The sequence below is a fragment of the Schistocerca piceifrons genome, chromosome 8 (genome assembly GCF_021461385.2).
Source record: "Schistocerca piceifrons isolate TAMUIC-IGC-003096 chromosome 8, iqSchPice1.1, whole genome shotgun sequence".
In the NCBI taxonomy this organism is placed as follows: domain Eukaryota; kingdom Metazoa; phylum Arthropoda; class Insecta; order Orthoptera; family Acrididae; genus Schistocerca; species Schistocerca piceifrons.
In genome coordinates, this window is record NC_060145.1 from 273,980,243 (window position 1) to 274,004,641 (window position 24,399).

Genomic DNA, 24,399 nt, shown 5'->3' on the forward strand with positions numbered 1-24,399 from the left:
ACGCTCTAAGGGAATACATCACATATCGAACGTTAAAATTTTTGTGGAATGACATACTTGTGAGAAACTAACAGCTACATGTAAACACGCAGAGAGTACAAGGATACCGCGCTGTGTTTTGGCGGCGGCATATACTCAAAGCAACAGTCAAGTCTGCGCGCCGCACAAGGCAGTCGTTGACCGCAAACAATTACTTCCTACGTCACGCGCCTACAGCTGATCGAGCGCTCAGTGCGAATGCACTGACAGCCGTAGACAAATACACAGTCTTAAGTTCTCCGACCAAATTCAGTATAAAGCTATAGTGACTTGATGAATTATGTTATTAACGTTCAGTATTTTTCAGGATACGGTTCTATAAAATATTTAAGAAATTCAGGTAAATTCTGTGTGTCTCCGGCGTTAGGACGACTTGCTATCGAGAAAATTTCAGAAAAAACGTAATTTCCAAGAAGAAACTAATAAACTAAAAAAGGTAATTATTAATTGAGTTCATTTTTCAGGTAACATATTTCCACTTAGGTACGTACTTTAGACGTAATTTGCTGCTCGCAATTACGTGATTCAGACTTTGTGCTAAATTTCATGTTCTATGAATTTACGTGTGAAGCGACGTGCTTGCGTACGTTAACTGATTTTGACAATGATTATTAATGAACAGGGTTGTAACTTGTGTATATTATGCATCGCTTGGCTGCTATGCTTTTTCACTGGTGTCATATTTTTTATTATGTGCCTGCTGTGCTTATTTATTTAAATTATAATTGTAACCTGATTAATTGTGTTGACTGTGATTATGTATGTAAGTTATACTTTGTGATTTATCTGCTTGCGCCTTCATTTTTACTTATTAAGATTACATATGAACATTTATTTGCTTATGCTGATATGATGCTAATGACCTGTTTATTATGTTAGATAACATATTTGCTGCTATGCGTATGGATTGCATATTGATACATTTCTGTTTGTTGTCGTAACTACTCTTTAATTTGGTATATAGAAATGCTGATATACTATGTACAAACATAGAGTTTAGGTCACATTATGGTATTAATTATAGATTGTTCGCTTGGCAGAGCCTCGTTGTAAGAATTGTGCTGCATCCACTTGTTGACATTCTGTTCTCTACTGCTATATTTACTCGCTATTGCTTGTTTTGCTTACGCTCAGTGCCTTATATTTTTAAGATAGGAAAATGAACTGCTATAATTCGACGAACGACATTAGTACAAGAAACTTCATAGAAGTCACATGAGCTGAGGTTTTGTGGAAGCTGTATAAATTTATGCTAATAGGAAGGAAGCTAACGACATGACATACCAAAACTAGGTTTAGACCATTGACAGTTATTACACTGCATTTTTCGTGAGCAATTGAAATAGGAAGTGACACTTGACACAAAAAATACTCCACATGTTTGCTTCTGCCATAATTCTTGAAGTGGTGTACACACTGTGAAATATTATGATCATTCACACTCCGTAATCGTACTTAATTACTGAGAGTTATTCGAACTAAGTCTGTTAGAGGTCATGTATGCATTTCTTTTGTTTATAATTCATAATGAGTAGAAGATTTGGCTCTGATGGATTACACGGAGGTTGTGTGTTGACTGTGTGTCTTCAGATTGTATAGGATGATGAGGTTTGCATTAGGATTTTATCTGTACTTGTTCGAGGAGACTGACTAGAGGAAAGAGTTGTTATGGAAGTGAAATGATATTGGTGCTAAGTTTTATATGTATCGACGTATTGAAGAGGTATTATTGAGATTATATGAGGTTGATGATTATTGGAGTTTTTGTGGACAAGAGGAAGGTAAATGATATTGATGATAAGATTTATATGTATCGACATAAGAGGTATTATTGAAGTATTGAGATTATGTGATGCTGATGATTATTGGAGTTTTGGTGTATAAGAGGTAAAGTAAGTAAGGTGCATATTTTTTTTTTTTTTTTGTTGGTCTATATGGAACAAGGAGGATGAAGATAGCAGACTAGAACACTCAAGTAGAAGGAAGATTGTCTACACACACTTTGTTAAGTCAATAAGCAGTACATTTCTTTTTTTTTTTTTTCGAGAGAGAGGAAGTAATTGGATATTTTGGCTCACTGACAGTTGTTCAGCAACCGTACATTTTGATCTGGCTTTTCAAACATTGGTCTTGACATGATGACTATGACGTTGACTAACTATTATTGACTGTTATACATTGCTGCCACTGCTACTTGATACACATGATGAACATCAAATTTTGACAGAATTGCATTTACACAGTTAACACTATTCAATTACACAGTAGTACTTAATGTGGATGAAAGATGAGTGAGTGTGTTTTTGTGTGTTTTCCTTTCCTAATCCTACCCACCTATCTCCTAAATATTATTTTATTTGTTTGTAGTGGCTTGCACTGACACCCATAAATATTATAGGTTTACTGGTATTTGTGTATTTGTAATAATTAATATGACAATTATCTGACATCATTTGTGTGTTTGTTATGATTTGTATGTTTAGTGTAAAAGCATTTGTATGTGTATTCAAACTATTGTTCATGCCTGAACTGTCTGATTAGTGATGGTGAATATTATGGACTGTTACCTGCACTTTTTCAACATAATGGGTGCCACTTAGAAATGATTAATTTCTGCTGATGAACTGTGTTATTAGGATAGTGGATATTATGGACTGTTACTTGTACTTTTTCTACATGATTGGTGCCACTAGGACATGTTTAATTTCTGCTTATAAACTCTGATGAACAGTGTGATCAGTGATAGTGAATATTATGGACTGCTCTCTGCACCTGCTCAACATTGCTGGGTGCCACTGATGGACTGCTTCTACTGAAATGATGTTACTTCTTGCTGTCTGCACCTGCTCAACATTGCTGGGTGCCACTGATGGACTGCTTCTACTGAAAAGTTGTCACTTGTTGCTGTCTGCCCCTGCTCAACATTACTGGGTGCCACTGATGGACTGTTTTTACTGAAATAATGTGACTTGTTGCTGTGTGAACCTGTTCAACATTGCTGGGTGCCACAGATGGAACTGTTTCTACTGAGATAATGTCACTTATTGGTGTCTGCACTTGTTCAACATTGCTGGGTGCCACTGATGGACTGCTTCTACTGACATAATGTCACTTGTTGGTGTCTGCAACTGTTCAACATTACTGGGTGCCACGGATGAACTGCTTCTACTGAAATAATGTCACTTGTTGGTGTCTGCACCTGTTCAACATTACTGGGTGCCACTGATGAACTGCTTCTACTGAAATAATGTCACTTGTTGGTGTCTGCACCTGTTCAACAATGCTGGATGTCACTAATGGAACCGCTTCTGCTGAGAAATGTGACTTGTTGCTGTGTGTACCTCTCCAACATTGCTGGGTGCCGCAGATGGAACTGCTTCTACTGAAATAATGTCACTTGTTGCTGTCTGCACCTGCTCAACATTGCTGGGTGCCACTAATGGACTGATTCTACTGGAATAACGTCACTTGTTGGTGTCTGCACTTGTTCAACACTACTAGGTGCCACTGTTAGAACTGTTTCTACTGAAATGATGTTACTTCTTGCTGTCTGCACCTGTTCAACATTACTGGGTGCCACAGATGGAACTGCTTTTACTAAAATGATGTCACTTGTTGCTGGTTGCACCTGTTGACCATTGCTGGGTGCTACTGCTGGAACTATCAATTACTTGTTTTTTTTTTTTTTTTCATGGAAAGCATTTTATGTGAACATTTGTATAAACTGATTTTTTGTGTATTGTGTAAACTATTATGTAAAGTCACATGTATGAAAAGAAGTTGTATTGCTTACTGTATTTTATATATTAGGTTATTGAAAGGTCAGTGCAAAGCAAAAATTTTAACTAATTATGTGATATTTAGGTATTAATATTATCTTTTATTTTTGTCTGTATTTTTGTGGACGAATTTGGTGGTATTTTCACCACCAATGCTGGCAAAAATACCATCAAATTCTGGCCCGTGGAGGAGTGGCATATGAAAGGTGGCTACACTGAGCCACAGCGCCAGAGATTGCGCCAAAGAGTATTATTCAGCCGCCTCCACTGGCAGTGCTGGGGGAGAACTCGTAGTAGTCAGTGCTTGTTGAGATGTGCTAGTGAAAAGTGCTTGCTGAGATGTGATACTGAAAAGTTCTTGTTGAGATGTGGTAGTAGCGAGTCGGTGTGGAGATATATTGTAATGATCAGAGTGATTTTCGTCAATATATGAAGGTAAAAAAAAAAAAAAAATTTCTTTTCTTTTTATTATCTCAATGTCTTAAATAATGCGTCACTACAGGTTCAGTCAACAAAGCATCTGGCGTGTGTTCTTGTATTAGAGTGTAATTCTGGTTTTCTTGCGCAATTGTAGGATTTCTATTTTTCTTAATTACTTCAGTATAAATGAGATTTAAAATTTCTTGTCTTATTGACGAAGAACCGTGCCAGATGTGTACGTTGAGTTATACTTCCACACACAGAACAGTTACTCTTGTGCTTTGTTGGCTTCGTAGGTTTTATAGTTGCTGGGGACTTAATTAATTAATTGTGTTAACGGAAGTTTTATTTCATTCTTTGTTGTTGTTCTATGCAGTCAGATTGCGTACTAAGACTAGTCAGGGCCAACCGTTTACGAGACACAGCGTAATCGGACATACAGCTAAACTAAAAACTTAAAAATTATTTTCATTATATTTTAATTAAGCCCCTATGCACAAGCTTTCTAGAAACATCAGTTAGGATGATTCAAATTATGAAATTGTATCTCTCAAATGAGTATTTTGTATGCAAATATTTAGGGCCACTTTCTTGAGGGAAAATTGAAATTTTTGTTCATCCGTAGTCACAAAGCAAATTCTGGTGAACACTTTGAGCTTCTCTTCTTCCTACTCACGGTTTCAGCCACAATTGTTTCCATTTCTCTTTGTTTTCAACCAATGATTTCGCTACGGACATATGCTGTTGTACAGAAGATTAACTATTTTGCATCCATTTCCGAACAACTACGACGAAATATTTTACGGTTGTGTGATAGCTCCAGTGAATTAGTCTGATCAAAGATATTTGATGGAAGCTTTGACAGAGATCATTTTCAAACATATTTTGCAGTTTCACATGGGCCTCAGGCGTCATGCCTTTAGTGTCTGCCGACAGTAATACTACACTACTGACGTCATACAGACGTGCGCTTAGGCACGAAAATACTAGCCTTTGTTTAATATGGAACGCTGATTACTCTAACTGTAGTCACAAAGTGCGATGATAATGAGAGCACTCAGCAACTTCCAACAAACTTTGAAGATAATATCAAACTTTTTATGAACTTTCACCAGTTCACATGCTAAAAGTCAAATATTTATTACATTGACTCATTTTGAAAGTAATCAGACGTCTGAAGCCGTTTTACATGTAGGAGTTAGATTCCTTAAAGCGTCAATGGTTTATTGGATATTTATATCCTGCAGAGTGGAGATGCTGATTGCTAAGTTTCACTCGCTATCCTAAGGATTTTCTATGGTTTTAATGTCGGATGATTTAGCGGGAAAGTGGAAGTGCGGTATGGTGTGTATATGCACCGGCTTGTCAACATCACTGTTATCCTCTTGGCAGATGGGAGTTCAAATGGTTCAAATGGGTCTGAGCACTATGAGACTTAACTTCTGAGATCATCAGTCCCCTACAACTTAGAACTACTTAAACCTAATTAAACTAAGGACATCACACACATCCATGCCCGAAGCAGGATTCGAACTTGCGACCGTAGCGCTCGCGCGGTTCCGGATTGAAGCGCCTAGAACCGCTCGGCCGCCCCGGCCGGCTGCAGATAGGAGTGTCCACAGCTCACTCGTCTTGAAGATGTAGACGAAAGAGCAACGCGACAATGTTGAAATAAACTCCCTCGTTCATCTTCACGGCAGTCTGAGTGTGTAGGCTCATACGGCTCCACGCGCGAAGCGTTGAACGTCTCATTGGACCGTCAGTGCATTCGACAACTTCATTTGAAAAGGGCTTTAAGGACCACGCTATACACCTCCAGTCAGCTACTGTCGAGTTTCAACGTTGTTTGGCCACTTTTCACACTGCCTATTCTGCATGGCTCCCTACCAAGAAAGTGGAGCAAAGCAGACCTTTGTTCATGTCCCCGATCATACTACTTTAAATGTTATATACAAAGAAGCTTCATACGTCGAAAATCAAATCCATACACACGAAGACGTCCAGATTCATGTGCCACTATGAGCCGTCGCCTTTAGTGATGTACCCGACCCCAAATTTCCACCGCGTGCAGCTTCTTCGTGTATCATTATTAGGAAATTGTTTGAGATGAAGTTCCATTCACTAAGAGCAGCGGTTCCTGTCGAGATTGAAATCGATTGACATTGACGAAGGTGGTTGTCTCTGATCCATGTCGGCTAGGATCTTTTCAGAGACAGTCCTTTATCCGTGTTATACGACTGCGACTGGTACACTATCCTTGTAAGACGTTGATACTCCCACTGGTCGGGCACTTTCATTCACAGTGTGGTCACCGACATATTCATACACTCTAGCTCTCTTCTAGGTCTATACGTCGACGCAGCTTACCATGATAATTCTACACAAGCGACAATCACATACAAATCACTTCACTGCCGTATCTATGGTGGGTCACATGACCGTCTGGTACCAGTTATATACCACATATACGCTACAAAGCGACTAGTGTTCTATTTTCAGGGGATGACTAACAATTTCACTGGCGAGTTTAGTACACAGCACTGGCTCAGAATCATTCACGGTCAGAGAGTACCGAAAGCTTGATACTGAACACAAGTCTGCAGTTCGGGCGATCATATGGGGCTTCGGATTGTCTTGCAAAACCACTGCAATGTTTCGACAGAGAAACTGATCATCAGCAAGTCGATGATACATACCGCTGATGGAAGACACAAGTAGGGTGTCAATTGTGGCGAAGCACGTCTGTGGGTTCCAAGTAAAGTTGTAAAACTAACGTAGGCTGCCGTGTATTATAGTAAGTAAGCAGAGACAACGGTATTTTTCCTAGCAGCATTACCTGTACGTTAGGTGTATCGCCTCATTTAGATCGCTTCGCTTACGTATGTGATCAGTGTCTCCCTAGAGTCCCCTAGAAACTGGAAGCAGTGAACCGTAAGAAACTGAGTGTATCTAAAGGGTTGAGTAAAATATGGACCACTTCGTTCTATGTAGTTATCATCCTGTCTGTTACTTAAAAATAAGCCGAATATAGCAAAACTCAAATTTTCAATACTTAATTCGAAATTTTATATTCCAAATTTGTTGATTTGCAACGTGAAACAGAGGGATGTTTTAGTAAGAATAAGAAAACAATACAGATATATTATATAGCGCTTGAAAACGCGATATCCTCAAAAAAGGCAAAATTTAAAAAACACGGCAAAACCAATACATATCGAGCGTCGCTTCAATACTTCAGCGGGCTTAAATCAAACATGTTTCTCTTATTCTTATATATAGCTTTCGCACTTACCAACAAAAACAGAAAATTCTTGCCTTTAATCAGTAGAGATTTCAAAAGCCCCACAAATAAGTGACTAGTAGGTTTAGGCCCAGAGCTCATGGAGGCCACGAAATAATCGTTTTCTTTCTGTCCATCTGTCATGAACTCTGTTGTCTAAAATCCAACAAGCACTATCACTGAAATGAGAGGAATTGCATTTTGCATGAATGGCGTACTTCATCGCACTGAAAACCATGCATTTTCTAGCAGATCATGTACTTTCCAATGGAGCATTGTAAGTCAGTACATTAAGCTTGAATGGGAGAATATGACACCATAATACTAATAATGTCAACCCAAACATTAAAGAAAAGCTTTGTTGATGACATGCTTCAACAATATCGGGGGTAGTCCGTATGTGCCCACTGTGAAAACTTACAATAACTGATCTACTATTACCGGGTATAGAAAATGAGTTCTGATATGCAAATAAAGCTTTTCGGCACCCATAACCATGTAACATTTTGTCTTCTTTCATGTGTAATGAGCGAATCCTGAACCTATGTTAGTACCTTCTTGTTACATCTTGTATATCAATGATTAGCAAATAAAGATGGCAGGATCAGTTAAAGTCTTTCCAAAATAACACTATGGGACTGAGGGTACGTCTTGATTTAAAGCACTTTTCTTAAATGTTTATTCCCAAAATAGTTTCAGCGACAAATGTCGCCATCATCAGCGTTTTCTTTGATTCTAAAACATGCAGAAATTGTAAAACTTTCTACATGTGCACTGTTTGGTTTTAAATATTGTTTTGTCTGAATAACTTGATACTACAGTATTAATTATACGTCACCGCACGGTTTTACGATTGTTGCCGCTGTTTCCGGCATATTTTCTGCGTTTATTTGTTGCCGGTTTTCTCGACATACATCATGTAATCTTTAACAGTATAAGTGGCTATTAGGAAATTACTACAAAAAGGTGAACTTGTGGATGCCAGCGTTATACGTACAATTGGAACTGGGGTAGTGTTCTGGACGCAGTTTCGATGTTTCCTAGGTTGTTACGTAGTTTACCATGTGGTCACGTTTATTGGACAGCTTCCTGCTATCTTTCACCACAGAAGAACATAGCTTTCGTACCTTATTTGTTAACAAAAACATTGCGCCATCTTACTATTCGCCGGTGTCGCGAGAAATGTATCCCATTATGCGTGAAGGTTATGAAAATTGTAGCGGGAGTTCTGACGACTTCTGTTCCTGATTTATGTATCTGTGTGTTACAGAGTAGTGATTCTCTGTGTGTGTGTGTGTGTGTGTGTGTGTGTGTGTGTGTGTGTGTGTGTTTTTCCCTGTTCTGTGACCTGTGTCAGTTCCCTTAGAGCGGCATAGAGTGTGTTGTTGCAAAGTGTTGTGTTTTCGTTTATTGCGTTTTCCCTTCCACTATATCATTTTGTATGTAGTAATTTTCTTCTATTGTTAGTTTTAATATTATTATTAATTAGTGTCCTTTACTTCCGCTGATTCCGGATATATAGTTGAACTGATGGTAAGTACGTGGATAAAGATTTATTCTAAGTAGCAGCTTCAAAGAACGTACAAGAAGGCTCAAGCAGAGGGGTACTCCATCAGAAGCTTCAAATGGGGATCTTTGTGTATTAAAACCGTTCTGCATGTCATTCATAACAAATATAAGCGAGACGAGTGTTTCAGACACAGCACAGCGTTCATAGTAACAGAATGGCTGCACTGTGTTAGTTCAAGCCTGTAATAATTTGAAGCATACACCAAAGTTATCTGCCTTTGAAACATACATTCACATTCAGTCAGGTTATTTTTACTTTCATGGCCTTCGTGTGCAGTTGGTAACAGATTCATTTGCTTATCTCTTGATAATGAATGTTAGACAGGTCGCGAAAACACTTGAGATCCCGGATATGGGAGTGTATCAGTGAGTGCGTGTGTGCACAGGATATATCCAGGTGTAGCAAACAACACAAATTAATGTCTGTGCTGTTCAACGCTTTCTTCATGTACCTTATTTTCCTAGGTTTCTGGGGCATTCTATCGAATGGTTTCACCAAAACCTTGCTGCGTTTCTGAAATCACCTGAGCTACAGAACCGTGTGCAATAATAGAAGTAAGAAATCCCCACTCTTACGCCTTGTGTTTCGACAGCCACATAACAAAACAGTTTTTACCACATTTCATCATACAGTGCTATTACCTGGTTTCCAGAGTTGAGAACCGTTACCTCGAACTAGAGTTCTGCTCTACCAAAACTACTGTTCGATAGCTTTGGTACAGATCATAGCAAATGATAGGATTACCGGTAGTACTGGTTGCATTTGTAGAGAGTAAAACATAAATGGATGTGTGAGAGACACTCGGAGGCGACGACTTCTCTTTGTATTTTGTTTGTTTTATTTCCACATAATTAGAACCAGGCATTGTACAGTGTTAGCCCAGTGTGTATTTTATATCCGTACAAAATACAAATTTCACTTTATAAGTAATAAAAATTAGTTGATTTCGCATCTTCCGCGCTTTAATGTAGCCAGAGCAATTATTTTTGATGCAGGTACAGCTTACAGGCAAAAACATAAAAAAATGTACATCATTTTGTTGATGTTTTGTAGTCAATAGAATGTTCTTCAGTACACTAGTCGTTTTTTTGTCATGATACTCGATAACTGACACAATATGTGAGCGTATCCGGAATTCAATATGATGGGAGATCGATGCACGTATTTGTAGTAACCGATAGCATTCTCAACATTCCACGCAAGGAAGAGTTTCATGTGCTACACTGGTATGCTCTGTTTCTGTGTGTTTCCCATGGTTAATTTATTACGGAAATATGTACAAATAAAGAAAGTGTATACGACCCCATATCCACGTGACATATTTTGCTCAATTGTGTCTTAGAAATTCTTCCAAGTCTAGCAGCAACTTTGTGTTAAACATGATATTCAGAAAAGCAGTGAATGAAGAACAAAACCCTTGAGAACCTGTACTTCACTACACCACGAGTCAGATTTTGATTCGCTCCCTGTTGCCACGTGTGTAGAAGCCGTAGACGAAATTTTTCCCCTAAGTCCGTTATATCACGAGTTATGTCCATACAGCTAAACGCCTTAAACAAATCAAAGAGAATACTATCTTCCACGAGTTCCCCCTGAAAGTAACTCGTACAGAAATGATTAAACACACGTGATGCTGATTCTTTTTAATAAGTAATATTTCAACAATGACATGTTGCTGTCCCAGAACACATAGTCCTGTCTCCGACAGCAGATACAGGATCATGGTGGTTCTAAATAGGAGCCAGATAGTTCAATGAGTTAACTCATGGTGTACAGTCATCGTCTATACAGTAATGTGCGAGCTAAATACACAGAACCAAAAAAATGCCAACATCAAGAAGGAGCTGTACGTCAAAAACGAAAGTTGGTAGCCATACTTCTACATGACGTCTATTCAAATCTCGCGCCAGTCGCATAAGAGTGGCGCTAGTATCGACACTATGAGCAGGCACGCAAGGCTTTAAATACAAGCTGTAACGATCGTGAGTGTCTTTCCTGATAACCTTAGTAAGGCCAACCATTTTGCTTCTTACCTCTCCGATGTCTTTACTCTGCCTTACAATCCCCAGTTCAATTATTCCCTCTTCCCTGATGTCCGCGACCGAACTGACACCTCTGCCCCTCCACTCGCTCCTGGCTTCCACCACTTGGACAACATTACACACACCAAACTCAATGCCCCGATTACTACTCAAGATATCATATCTACGCTCCACACGAAACGCAACACCGCTCCCGGTCACGACCGTGTTACCTATCGTCACCTCCGTGAAGTTCCGGCCTCCTTCCTCTCCACCCTGCCCATACTTTATAATGTGGTATTGTCCACCGGCTTCTACCCCGACCTGTGGAAAACCTTCTGGATCCTGTTGTTCCTCAAACCCGACAAACCGCCATACGCTGTCTCTTCCTACCGTCCGATCAGCCATACCTCAGTCTTCAGCAATGTCCTGGAATCCATCCTCTCCCGACGCATCCACCAGCATCTCCACCAGCACCGCCTCCTTCCGCTACCCAACGTGGCTTTCAGCCGTCTTTCTCTGCTGATGACCTTCTCCTTCACCTCACTCACCTCCTCTCTGAACAACTCAACTCCTATCGCTCCGCCATCTTCCTCTCCCTCAACCATGACATGCCTACAACTGTGTATGGCATTCCGGTCTCCTCTTCAAGCTCCAAACCTTCGCCCTTCCTATTAACTACGTCAATATGGTCGCCTCCTTTCTTTCCCACCGTCCTTCCTATGTCACCATCCATAACACGGATTCCTACACCTTCTACCCCTCCACCGGTGTGCCCCAAGGTTCCGTACTCTCCCCTATTCTCTACCTTCTTTACACAGCGGACATGCTGCCACCTTCACCCGCCTTGCACCTTCTCCAGTACACCGATGACACCGCCTTTCTTGCCCTCGCCCCCACCCTGCAACGCTCCCATCACCTTCTCCAATCCCATCTTGTTCGGTTCACCACTTGGTGTAACCAGTGGCTGCTTAAGGTCAATCCTTCCAAAACCCAGGCAATCATTGTAGGCAAAACCACCCCTTCCTTCCGCCTCCTTGATTTTCATGTCACCATCTGTGGCCATCCTATTTACCTCACCCCCACCCTCAAGTACCTTGGTGTCACTCCTGACCATCGCCTTTTCTGGACCCCCCATCTCTGGATGATCCAAGCCAAGGCACGTTCCTGACTCCACCTCCTCAAATTCCTCTCTGGCCGCACATGGGGTCTGGACCCCTCAAACATCCTCCACACCTCTAAATCCCTCATCCGCCCCATCCTCTGCTATACTCATCCTGCCTGGATCTCTGGCCTCTCACCAACTATGTCCCTCCAAATCCTCGAACGCCACGCACTCTGATTCACCTATTACATCCGCCTCCCATCCCCCACGCAGACCCTGTATGACTCTGTTCCCTTCCTGTACCTTCTCCTTTTCCTCGAACGGATATGGATCCTTTACACCTACTGGCAGCTCGATCCACTACACCTGCTTGTTTCTCCCATCCTCGCCCATCCCAATGTGCTGCTGCAGCTGTATTCTTGCATCCCACCTGCTCTCCACCCCCTCCATACCCATTCCCAAGGTGTCTTCCGCCAACTCCCCCTCTCTGATGATGTTCTTTGTCCTTGTCCCGTCCATCTACCCCTCCTACCAGCTCTGACTCTTCCCTCCCATTCCCCCATTCCCTCTTTTCCCCCAGGGCTCCCTCTCTCCCTTCTTACCTTCCTGTTCTCCCCCTCCTTTCTCCCACATCTCCCACTTCCACCCCACTCCCTGGGCTTCTGACCCCTCCCTTCTCTCCACCCCACACTCTCACTCCTTTCTCCCACTGGCTCCACCCCCCCTCCTTCCTGCCCTCCTACCTCTCCCTTTGTCCTGGAGGCAGACTCCCCCCCCCCCCCCTTCGTCAGTGTGAGTGCTTCGCCAATGATCGTCACCAGTGTTTCCATGCATCAGTGTCTCTCTGTCTGTGTACAGTGTTTTCATCGGTTTTCTACTACATTCGCATCTCGATCTGGATGTCTTCATCTAATCAACTAGTGCAACCCTTCATGTACAGTGCCTTCTGTCGAACGACTTCTGATTTATTTGTGCAGTGTCCATTATGTGTTTACCATACTTTTTATGTTTTGTCTGTATTCCGTGTCTATATGTTGTGTCTCTTGGCCGAAGAGTGGTGTACGTAGGCTACTGCCGGCCCGCCTCAGCTGAGGCATGAAATAACAATAAGAGAGAGAAAATCGTGAGTGTCAGTTGCTTTTGAGACTGAACGTGGTGAGCTGAAGTTAGTCAAGAATGCCTTTAAGGCGACAAAGACGTCATCATAAGATCCTCACTGTGTTTGAACGGGGTCGTGTAATAGGGCTACAAGAAGCTGGATGTTCGTTCTCCAATACCGCAAAAAGGCTTGGCATTAATGTAATCACTATAGATAGCAGGTGGATGCGGTAGTCACTATAGTCACTAGAACGTATGGTCCCAAAAGTCCCGGGTTCAGGACAGCCGCGCGGTACTACCGAGACAGAACATCATCATGTTCGGCATATGGCTCTGACGCATTTTAGCAGAAAGTGGCACCACAGTGACGCAACGAATTACAACAAATCGGTTACTTCAAGGACAGCCCCGTAGCCTGCATTCCACTGACCCCCACCCCCAATGAAAACGCCATTTACGACTTTAGTGGCGCCAAGCGAGAGCTCATTGGAGGGCAGGGTGGAGGTCTGTTGTGTTTCCTGATGACACCTATTTCTGTCTCGGTGCCAATGACGGCCGTGTGTTGTTTAGACGAAGGGCCTGCAACCAGCTTGTCTGGTGCTAGACACAATGGAACTACACCTGAAGTTGTGGGCTGGGGTGTGATTTCGTATGACACTAGGAGCGCTGTCGTGGTTATGCCATGTAACCCGGCTGCAAATTAGTACGTCAGTGTGGTGATTCAACCTGTTGTGCTGCCGGTCATGAACAGCTATCCACCAGGTTTTTCCAGCGTGTTAAGGCCACATACCGCTTTTGTAACCCAGTATGCTCTAAAGACTGTCGACAAGTTGCCTCGGTCTGCTAGATCGGCAGATCTGTCTCCAATTGAGCACATACGGGACTCCGTCGAAAGAAAACTCTGGCGCCATCCACAAGCAGCATTAACCGTCTGTGTATTGACTGACCAAGTGCCACAGTACTGGAACTCCACCGCACAAACTGACACCTGGCACCTATACAACAAAATTCATACACGTCTGCATGTTTGCAGTCGACATTCTAGTAGCTATACCAATTATTAATGTGACAGAATTTCACATTGGCAATAGCTTATTTCGCACTAACACTTAGGTGTGATCTTGCAATGTTAATCACTTACATTTCCAGACAAATGTATTGCGGAGATTTAATTTGTCTAAATTCATTAGTGTTCGTTGTTGCGAATTTTTTTTTCCTGTCAGGCTATTTTATTTTAGAAGAATGTCAAGGAGAAGTACATGAATCGCTGATTATCCTAAAATTGTTTCTGTTGACTACCTCGTTGTTACAGATGAGTTACCGGCAGATTTCGCCCGAACTACAGGCTATAGCGCAGAAGAATCTGAATGAGGACCCCAAGAGGAGGGACGAAGACATCAAGCACATCAAGGAGTGGCTGAAGAAGCAGCCCCACCTCAAGGCTCGCGATGGTGAGTGTTGGTGCGCCGTCGAAGAACTCTCGCTACTAGCAATTATGTTTTATTTTTCAGAGATACGTCGCTGATATACATAGCAAATTTCCCAATAGCAAAGCCAAGGGAATCGTATCACCCACAGATTCTTTTTATATTTACTGATCTTGATTTAAACATACCACGCAACGGAGATCTCCTTTACGTTATCATCGTTCGTCTTCCGAAGTTATACAATTACCTGAGTATGAAGGTGGTGGCTATTACACTAACACAGTGTAATTTCCAACCAAAGATATGATTCTTTTACATAACCTAAAGCAAACATACTCATGTGACAAAAGTCATGCAATACTTCCTAATATCGTGTCGGACCTCATATTGCCCAGCGTATTGGAGCATCTGGACTTGGAATGGACTCAACAAGCCGTCGGAAGTCGCCTGCAGAAATACTGAGCCATGTTGTCTCTATAGACGTTCATATTTGCGAAAGTGTTGTCGGCCAGTGCAGGATTTTGAGCACTAAAGGACCTGTCGATTATGTCCCATAAATGTTCGATGTAATTCATGTCGGGCGATCTGGGTGGCCAAATCACTCGCTCGGATTGTCGAGAATCTTCTTCGAACCACTTGCGAACAATTGTGGCCCGGTGACATGGCGCACTGTCATCGTTAAAATTTCCATCGTTCTTTGGGAATATTAAGTCCATAACTGCCTGAAAATGGTTTCCAAATAGACGAACATAGCAATTTACATTCAGTGATCGGTTCAGTTGGGCCAGAGAACCCAGTATATTCCATGTAAACACAGCTCACAACATTATGGATCTACCACCAGCTTGCAAAGTGCCTTGTTGACAACCTGGGTCCAAGGCTTCGTGGAGCCTGCGCCACACTCGAATCCTACCATCAGCTCTTACCAACTGAAACCCGGACTCATCTGAACAGTCGTCTAGGGTCCAACCAATACTGTCACGAGCCCAGGAGACGTGCCGCTGGCGATATCGTGCTATTAGCAAAGGCACTCGCGTCGGTCGTCTGCCAGATTTCGCGATCTGTACTAACAGATACGTTCGTTGTGCTTTCCACATTGATTTCTGTGGTTATTTCACTCAGTATTGCTTGTCTGTTTGCACTGACGACTCTACGCAAACGCCGCTGCTCTCGGTCCTTAAGTGAATGCCGTCGGCCACTGCATTATCCGTGGTGAGAAGTAATCCATTACATTTGGTATTCTTGGCACACTCTTGACACAGTGTTTATATCACAACATTGATTTCTCTAACAATTTTCGAAATGGAATGTCCTATACGTCTATTTCCAACTACCGTTTCGCTTTCGAAGTCTGTTACAATCATGTCGGATGCAGCGTGAATCACCTGAATAAAAATGACAGCTCCGCCGATGCATTGCCCTTTTACGCCTCGTGTACGCGTTGCTATTGCCATCAGTATATGTGCATATCGTTGTTCCATGACTTTTGTCACTATAATCACTGCGTGGAAAGCACTGTTAGGAATAATGCAAAAACTACAATACACTACAATACAATTTAATACAATAATACTAAAAATTTAAAGAACATGTAAATATGTCATTATGATCAGAGTTTCAATGCGTTTTTGTTGTGGTCTTCAGTCCGAAGATTGCTTTCGTACGGTTTTCCACTGTAGTCTCTCCAGAACAAGTTTTTTCCTCTGTCCATGACATTCATTTGAATCGGCTTACTGTATCCAGACCATAACCTCCGTTTGCAGTGTAGCCCCCTACACTTTCCTCCGTTACTAAACCGACGATTCCTTGTTTCATTTATGATTTCAGAAATAGTGCCGTACTGGTTATGCCCCTACAAAATGCACAGTGTTGAGTATACGTGATTTTTCTTTAGCTGCACAACCCAACTTTATGCTTTGGTTTTGCTACACCTTCCAAATTTTGCAGGCCTATACATACGCACGTTCGGTCTGGTAAATGAAACAGGGTGACCTTGTAGCAGTAGCTCCAGATTAACTAAGTTTTATTTATACGCTATAGAAATTGTACGCTATATATTGTTGTACTCTGGTCATACACCTATGATGAGTCTGTCTTGAACAACAATTTCGGTCTATCATACAGCCTCCTCCATTTATAAAGAATTGTGACAAAGTCAAACACCTACAGCCGTCCTTATAATTTCATTTTATTTTTTCGCAACCAGTTTCAACGCTTCAATGCCCAATCTTCAGGCAGTTGTTGATGCGGTATGGGTTGACATGATCCCTGTATATATCACATCAGTTGCCAGCATAATGTGTCAGGACTCCAACCATCAACTGCCGACTGACTAGAGAAACATTCACATACCAAGTATTGTTGGAACTGAGAAACATTCAAATACCAAATATTGTTGGCAGTTGATGGATAGAGTGCTGAAACATTATATACGTATCCAGTTATGCTGGCAACTGATGTGACATATATAGGCATCATATCAACCCATACCGCAACAACAACACCCTGAAAATGGCGCACTGAAGCGTTGAAACTGGTTGCAACAAAATAAAATAAAATCATAATGACTGCTGTAGGAGTTTTATTTTGTCACAGTAGAAAAAGGCCGTCTTCCCAAAGAACTCCTGCCAAAAAGATGGACATACAAAAACTTATAAAGTAGTCCTGTAAAAGCCATTTTGAGTGAGAGTTCACGTTAGTTTCAACTACTGTCGACTTCGGCAATTTATTTGAACAGGTATACTGATTCTGATACACCACATTTTTTTACTGTTATGTTGGGTCGTCGCCTGTGTAACGCGAGACGCGAGTGAACACATAGTTGCATGATGGACAAGCGCATGTCGGTATAGGGCAAGGTACAGAGTGGGCTGGGTGATGTTCTGGAGGCTGTCCACATTGTTCAGTATCACTACCCTCTGCAAAAGACTTGGAGGTGCTCGGTCGTTGGGAGCATGTGGGAGACTTTCATGTCTGCAGTGATCCACATGCGACCTCTGTCACATCCATAGAGTGGATTGCCTTCATCACGTTTCTTCCGAAATGGTCTCTTATATCACTGTCTGATGTACTTTCTCAGTAAGTGTGCTATTCTCGAGACTGCACTTTGAAGCGACTCATCTGTAGCGCCTGTAAATAATCTGCTTCCGTCACTGAACACAACTTTCCACCATCCATCCATGAAGTCGGGGTTGTCGCTACTATACACCAACAGAGGTGTGCTGCACCATGGAGAGTCGTGACCGAAGCTTTATAACGTAGCTGCCAGTAATTTATTTCTGAGGTCTCGACTTTCGGATTACAAAATTTGGCCTACTTTTATTACTTTCGTCATAGGATTAGCAGCAACTGTTCATCTGATGTGGAAGTCCTGGCGTGAACTTAGAAACCACTGGGGTTCGTAACCACAGCGATGAGCAAGTGCTCTTTCCTTGGGCCATCAGCTCGAACATCGATACACTGGCGACACCCAGGGCCCAATATCTTGGGCTGATGTTGGAAAGAATATCCAAGCTCTCAAACGTCACCAATAGGGTTTCGCTGAACATCAGATGCCTGCAACTGTGCTTGTCGAAGCTTTCCGGAAGCACCTGCAGTGCTTACTAACACCAGGTGTTAGAATAAAAGGGAAGATTGAAGTCCCGTCAAGGACGAGAACCTTATATACAGAGAAGAAACGCGGAACAGGGAAGAATGCGGATTTAAATATGGCATGTCCTCTCCAAAGAAAGCAGCCTGGCTTATCGAAAAGCGATTTAGTGCGATCACTGAATATAATTGGATGAGAGACCAGAAAAAAATTGTTCGGTCATAACAAATTTTCCTCTTCTTCTCAGACTGTAAAGGAGTCACACTGCTTCATTGACACGATAAGTGCCACACAATCCAAATCCTCAGCGAAGAGGAAGTGATAAGACTGCAGAAACAAAGTGCAGTTTAATACATCCAACTCCAACTAAGCCGAATTTGGCTCTACACTCGGTACGTAAATTCTCTTATGACTGCCACGAGGATGGCCATACCGTACCACATTCGATACCGACGTCACTAATTCATGGTAATCCGACCACATAAATAAGACGAATGGTAGAGAGGAGGGCCACACGCCACTCAAGAACAGTGTTCACCACTATTAGAGTTCCATCCGAATCACCCTGTACAAGAAATGATTCGCTTGCAAACATTAGATTGACAGTTCAATAAGCTGAAGCGAACGTCGCTAGCGAGAGAGGGCTGAACGGAAGATGATCTAAAACTGACTTGTGATTGGAGATTGTTCTCAGACTATGGACAAATGCCAAGCATAAAGTCTTCACGAAACAAACTCTAATGTAAGGAAACAGTAGCTAATATCCTGTAGCAGATAGAAGCTGAAGTCATTAACTTCCGATCAGTGAGAATTTTCGGTCTTTCTGTTCGGAACAAACTCGCAAACAGCCCTAGCTCCTGAGAGAGAGATAAGTCAGGCATAGTTTAACTTAAGACATATTTTAAGTAGTTCCGCCGTCTGTCTCTGTATAGCATCCATTAGTAACAGAGGTGAAAAGTAGCAGCGCTTGCTCTGAGAAGTCGACGAACACGCACTGATACGTGAAATCATTATGACCACTGTCCACCGCCAGACTGAATGCCTGTTTGAAGCATTGGGGGCACGAGATGGGTCAAGAAAATTATGTAAGCGAAACAGAGACGAATGGAGGATCATTCTAGCGACGACATGTCTGCAAATAGGGAAATCCACTAATATAACTGGCTTCACAAATGAAGGGGAGTTATGGCTGCACCTGGGAACAAGTATTTCAGAAACAGCGACGCCAGTCGGCTCTTGCACATTACTGTGAGTATATATGAAAAGTTGTTGAAGGACTGTGAATCCATGATAAGGTGTCAAGCTGCTGAACGTTCCAGTTTCATCACACAATGTGGAAGTTGGAGGCTTGCGCACTCTGTAAAGTTGAATAGACGGAAATCTATGGCTGCCGTGATGACAGAGTGTTTGTAAACTGCCTGGAGACAGTCCACTGGATAACTTACACTGAGAAGCCAAAGGAACTGGTACACCTGAATAATATCGTGTAGGGCCCACGCGAACACGCAGAACACGACGTGGCATGGACACGATTAATGTCTGAAGTAGTGCTGGACGACAATGACACAACGAATCCTGCTGGGCTGTCCATAAATCCGTAAGAGTGCGAAGGGGTGGAGATCTCTCCTGAACATCATGTTGCAAGGCACCCAGATATGATCAGTAATGTTTATGTCTGAGGAGTTTGGTGGCCAGCGGAAGTGTTTAAACTCAGAAGAGAGTTCTTGAAGCCACTCTGTAGAAATCTGGGACATGAATGGACGCAGATGATCAGATGACATGCTTACGTACGTGTCGCCTGTCAGAATCGTATCTATACGCACCGGGGTCCCATATCTCCAACTGCACACGCCCCGCACCATAACGGAGCCTCCAAAATCTCAAATAGTGGCCTGCTGACATGCAGGGTCCATGGATTCATGAGGTTATCTGCGTACCCGCACACATCCATCAGATCGATACAATCTGAAATGAGACTCGTCCGACCATGCAACATGTTCCCAGTCATCAACAGTCCATTGTCGGTGTTGACGGACCCAGGCGAGGCGTAAGGCTTTGAGTCGTAGTCATCAAAGGCACATGAGTGGGCCTTCAGCTCCGATAGCCCATATCAATGATGTTGCGTTGAATGGTTCGCACGGTGACACTCGTTGATAGCCCAACGTTGAGATCTGCTGCATTTCGCAGAAGGGTGGCACATCTGTCGCTTTGAACGATTCTCTTCAGTCGTCGTTGGACCCGTTCTTATAGGATCTTTTTTGCGGCCGCAGTGATACCGGAGATTTGATGTTTTACTAGATTCCTAATATTCACGGTACATTCGTGAATTGGTCGTATAGGAAAATACCCCCTTCATTTCTACCTCGGAGATGCTGTGTCCCATCATTCGTGCAGCGAATATAACATCACGATCAAACTCAGTTAAACCTAGAAACCCTGCCATTGTAGCAGCAGTAACCTATCTCAACTGCGTCAGACACTTGCAGTATAGGCGTTGCCGACCGCAGCGCCGTATTCTGCCTGTTTATATATCGCTGTATGAGAATACGCATCGCTACACCCGTTTCATTGGTGTCAAACGCTTGCTAGATGTCGCATTGGATCCCTGTCTGTAGGAAAAAAAATCTCATAAGCCAGTCTTTAGCGGAGTCTTCTGATTGGTGGAGTATTCTATTGTGGGGGTTTTTTAGGAGCTGAGAGGAAAGGAGTAGAAGTACACGCTCGTTTATGGACAGCGGTACGATCGGGCCAATTACTGCACGCAGACCAACTGCTACATATTTTTGAGAATGCTTTATTAAGATGATGGTCAGTCACGTACCATATGTCCTTGCGGACATTGCCAAACCAATGTACCTCTGATTTTATTATGTTCAGATGCTCATAATTGGTAGTTCCTGTCACTTTGCTACTTGATGCCCACAATAATGTGTACAGGGAATGGTACAAACATGGAATACCTCTCTGTTTTTCGTTCAAAAAATTTCTCAGTTTTTCACTCAATGCAAACAAAATGTCTATAGCGCATACTTTGGGATATATTTTAATTCTTCCTATATTTTCGAATACATACTACGTTGGGAACATTCCTAAATTATGATTAACACAAAGTTTGACATTCTTGGCTACTCAGATTATGGGGTACAAATATGGAATAGTCCATTTGTTTCAAGTTTGTTACGTTAAAACACTGAAGAAGAGAAATTTGTTAACATCGAGTATAGATTTAAGCGTCAGGAATTCGTTTCTGAAAGTATTTGTATGGAGTGTAGCCATGTATGGAAGTCAAACGTGGACGATAAATATTTTAGACAAGAAGAGAATAGAAGCTTTCGAAATGTGGTGCTACAGAAGAACGCTGAAGATTAGATGGGTAGATCATATAACTAATGAGGCGGTATTGGATAGAATTGGAGAGAAGAGAAATTTGTGGCACAGCTTGACTAGAAGAAGGGATCGGTTGGTTGGGCATATTCTGAGGCATTAAGAGATCACCAATTTAGTATTGGAGGGCAGTGTGGAGAGTAAAAATCGTAGGAGTAGACCAAGAGATGAATACACTAAACAGATTCAGAAGGATGTAGGTTGCAGTAGGTACTGGGAGATGAAGAAGCTTGCACAGGATAGAGTAGCATGGAGAGCTGCATCAAACCAATCTCTGGACTGAAGACCACTACAACAAGTTAAAACAAATAATGAGAAATCTTATAATTCACTATCAAAGAAAACACTGTAAAACATGATGAAAGAGTAGCAAAACACACGGAATATATCATTTTCAGTTATTAAATTCCTGACTAAGTAATTTCACTTGCAGACGTCCTCTGTCGTGGTATGCACATTCAGTGTGAGCCCACATTTCGCAGATTAGACACGTTACCCATTCTTCGCCTGCCTTGTCCTGCGAATATATACCTGAGCAAAAGAAATAATCGGCATCTTCATTAGTGGGTAAGCTGTTGCCTGGAACGCTGAGGGTGGACAAATCGGTCCTCACACTACATACATCAACCTCAGAATCAGATGATTCTTGGTTTTGGTGCCCTGTGCTTCTTTGTCTCCAGTTTATTTGTTGCTGTCGTTGATACTTCAAGACATCTCTGGCATGGACACGAGATCTGCTTTTCTTCCCCTGGTGCCTGGCCTCTTCTCTATTTGTGGAACGGGTGAGTTCTGCCAAGATGTAATTTCCAGTGTGGCAGACAACGTTCCTTCCTTGACTGCCACATTAGCCTTTTCACTTTTAGAAGCCACAGCTCCTGCAGATGGTTCATTGACTGGATCATTGGATGAATCACCAATCATTCCTTCATTGGAAACAATGAAATCTGCATCCGTGAAAATGTGATGATTTGACGGGCATATTCCTGTCACCCTAGCTAACTCCCTTGTCTGGTACTTGAGGTAGGCCTTCCCAAACAGTTTGGCGATGTTCATGTTTGTTACTGGACCTGCAGTTTCCCTCATCAGTACGCGTACCTGCTCAGAGTAATGGGCTTTCAGAGGACTCATGAAAACTCTATCCAGTGGGTCCATCTTGTGGGAGGCATGAGGAGGAAGACACAGGATGCTGACATGGTCTTCGTGTGCGAGGTTTATAACATCCATATTTCTGGAGTGGCTATAACGCACATCCAGAATCAGAAGTCATTTCTGAAGCAATACTTATAAATAGCACAGTTTGTGACAGTGCAGTAGAAATGTGGAATACTAGTGTACAAATGTGGAATACTATTGTTTCATATTAGTGACACAGCCATCTTGGAATTGAGAAATGCAAATATAACCGAGAATTAAATGTAAATAGGCAACAAACACGACATTTACAACTTAATCTATTACACATCTTTTAAAAAAATATGTTAATATTTCATATGTTACGATAAGAATTAAACTGAAAACCACCAACTTGCGACAATTATTCCTATTCATTAAACTGACATCACTCACTAACAATGGCTGCCAATTGCAATACGAATTCATCCCAAAGATGTCTACAGAGTCTGAACGTACTTTTCAAGCAGCTCACCAGAGTTCAGCACATACAAGGTGAGAAACCATAGGATTTCAAATTATACCCCTGTTCCACATTTGTACATCTTCCTCTAATTATTGCTTTCTTTATTAAATATTTGAAATGATTGTAAGAAAATGGGGTTAAGTTGAACCAAGGCTTTTAATTCAGTAAACAGATTAGATCCCCTTTTTAATTATTGAGCCTTTAATTCTTTTGTAAGAACGAACACCCAGAACCAATTTACGAGGGCTATTCTATTCATATCTTTCAATCCGTTGTGCGAGAGAATCATATACGTACCTGAGTTCGTGGGGAGCGATCTGTCTCTTGGTTGATCCAGCCAGCTCAGGTCATTATAACAGCTGAAAGGCTTACTAGCTCGGTTGTCATCTAATGAGCTGCTGACTATGTGAACACTACTGCGGGCCACATGCGATCCCTTCACGCTTGATGTCTTTCTCTATGGCGTTGGCCTCTCGTAGCACAGAAACTGTCTGCAGCACAGGGCCAGAATCGTGCAACAGTACTTTGAGAAGCTTAATACTGAACTCACTTTCATATCTTTGGCACTAAATTCGGCTGACCTGAACCATTTGGCTGGCCACTGTGGCCGAGCGGTTCTAGGCGCTTCGGTCCGGAACCGCGCTGCTGCTACGGTCGCAGGTTCGATTTCTGCCTCGGGTATTGATGTGTGTGGTGTCCTTAGGTTAGTTAGGATTAAGTAGTTGTAAGTCTAGGGGACTGGTGACCTCAGATGTTAAGTCCCATAATGCTTAGAGCGATTTGAACCATTTTTTGAACCATTTGGAACTCGCCTGGGACGTTATCAGCTACCAGTGCCAGACCCACCTACAACCAGTCCGTAATTACAGGAATTGCGTTATCTTTTCGTAGACATTTGGTGAGGTCTGGAAACCTACCAAGTACTTGAGTCCATGCCGCATCCAAGCAGGATCGCTACTGTAGTGCGTTGAACAGATGGATCAATACACTGTTAAGGGGATGGTCATAATATTTTGACTCATTAGTGCATACTGGAGTTAGTCTGTAGATA

At 42.2% G+C, this 24,399-nt stretch overlaps 1 protein-coding gene across 1 annotated transcript in view; it reads left to right on the forward strand.

Moving 5' to 3' along the window:
* The first annotated feature begins 14,624 nt into the window (after window positions 1-14,624).
* Window positions 14,625-24,399, forward strand: part of LOC124712268 (alpha-tocopherol transfer protein-like) — a 36,313-nt gene continuing 26,538 nt past the window's right edge. Inside the window, exon 1 of the mRNA XM_047242562.1 lies at window positions 14,625-14,763. Within this exon, the coding sequence (XP_047098518.1) occupies window positions 14,625-14,763 (139 nt within the window). The remainder of the gene's footprint in view (window positions 14,764-24,399) is intronic.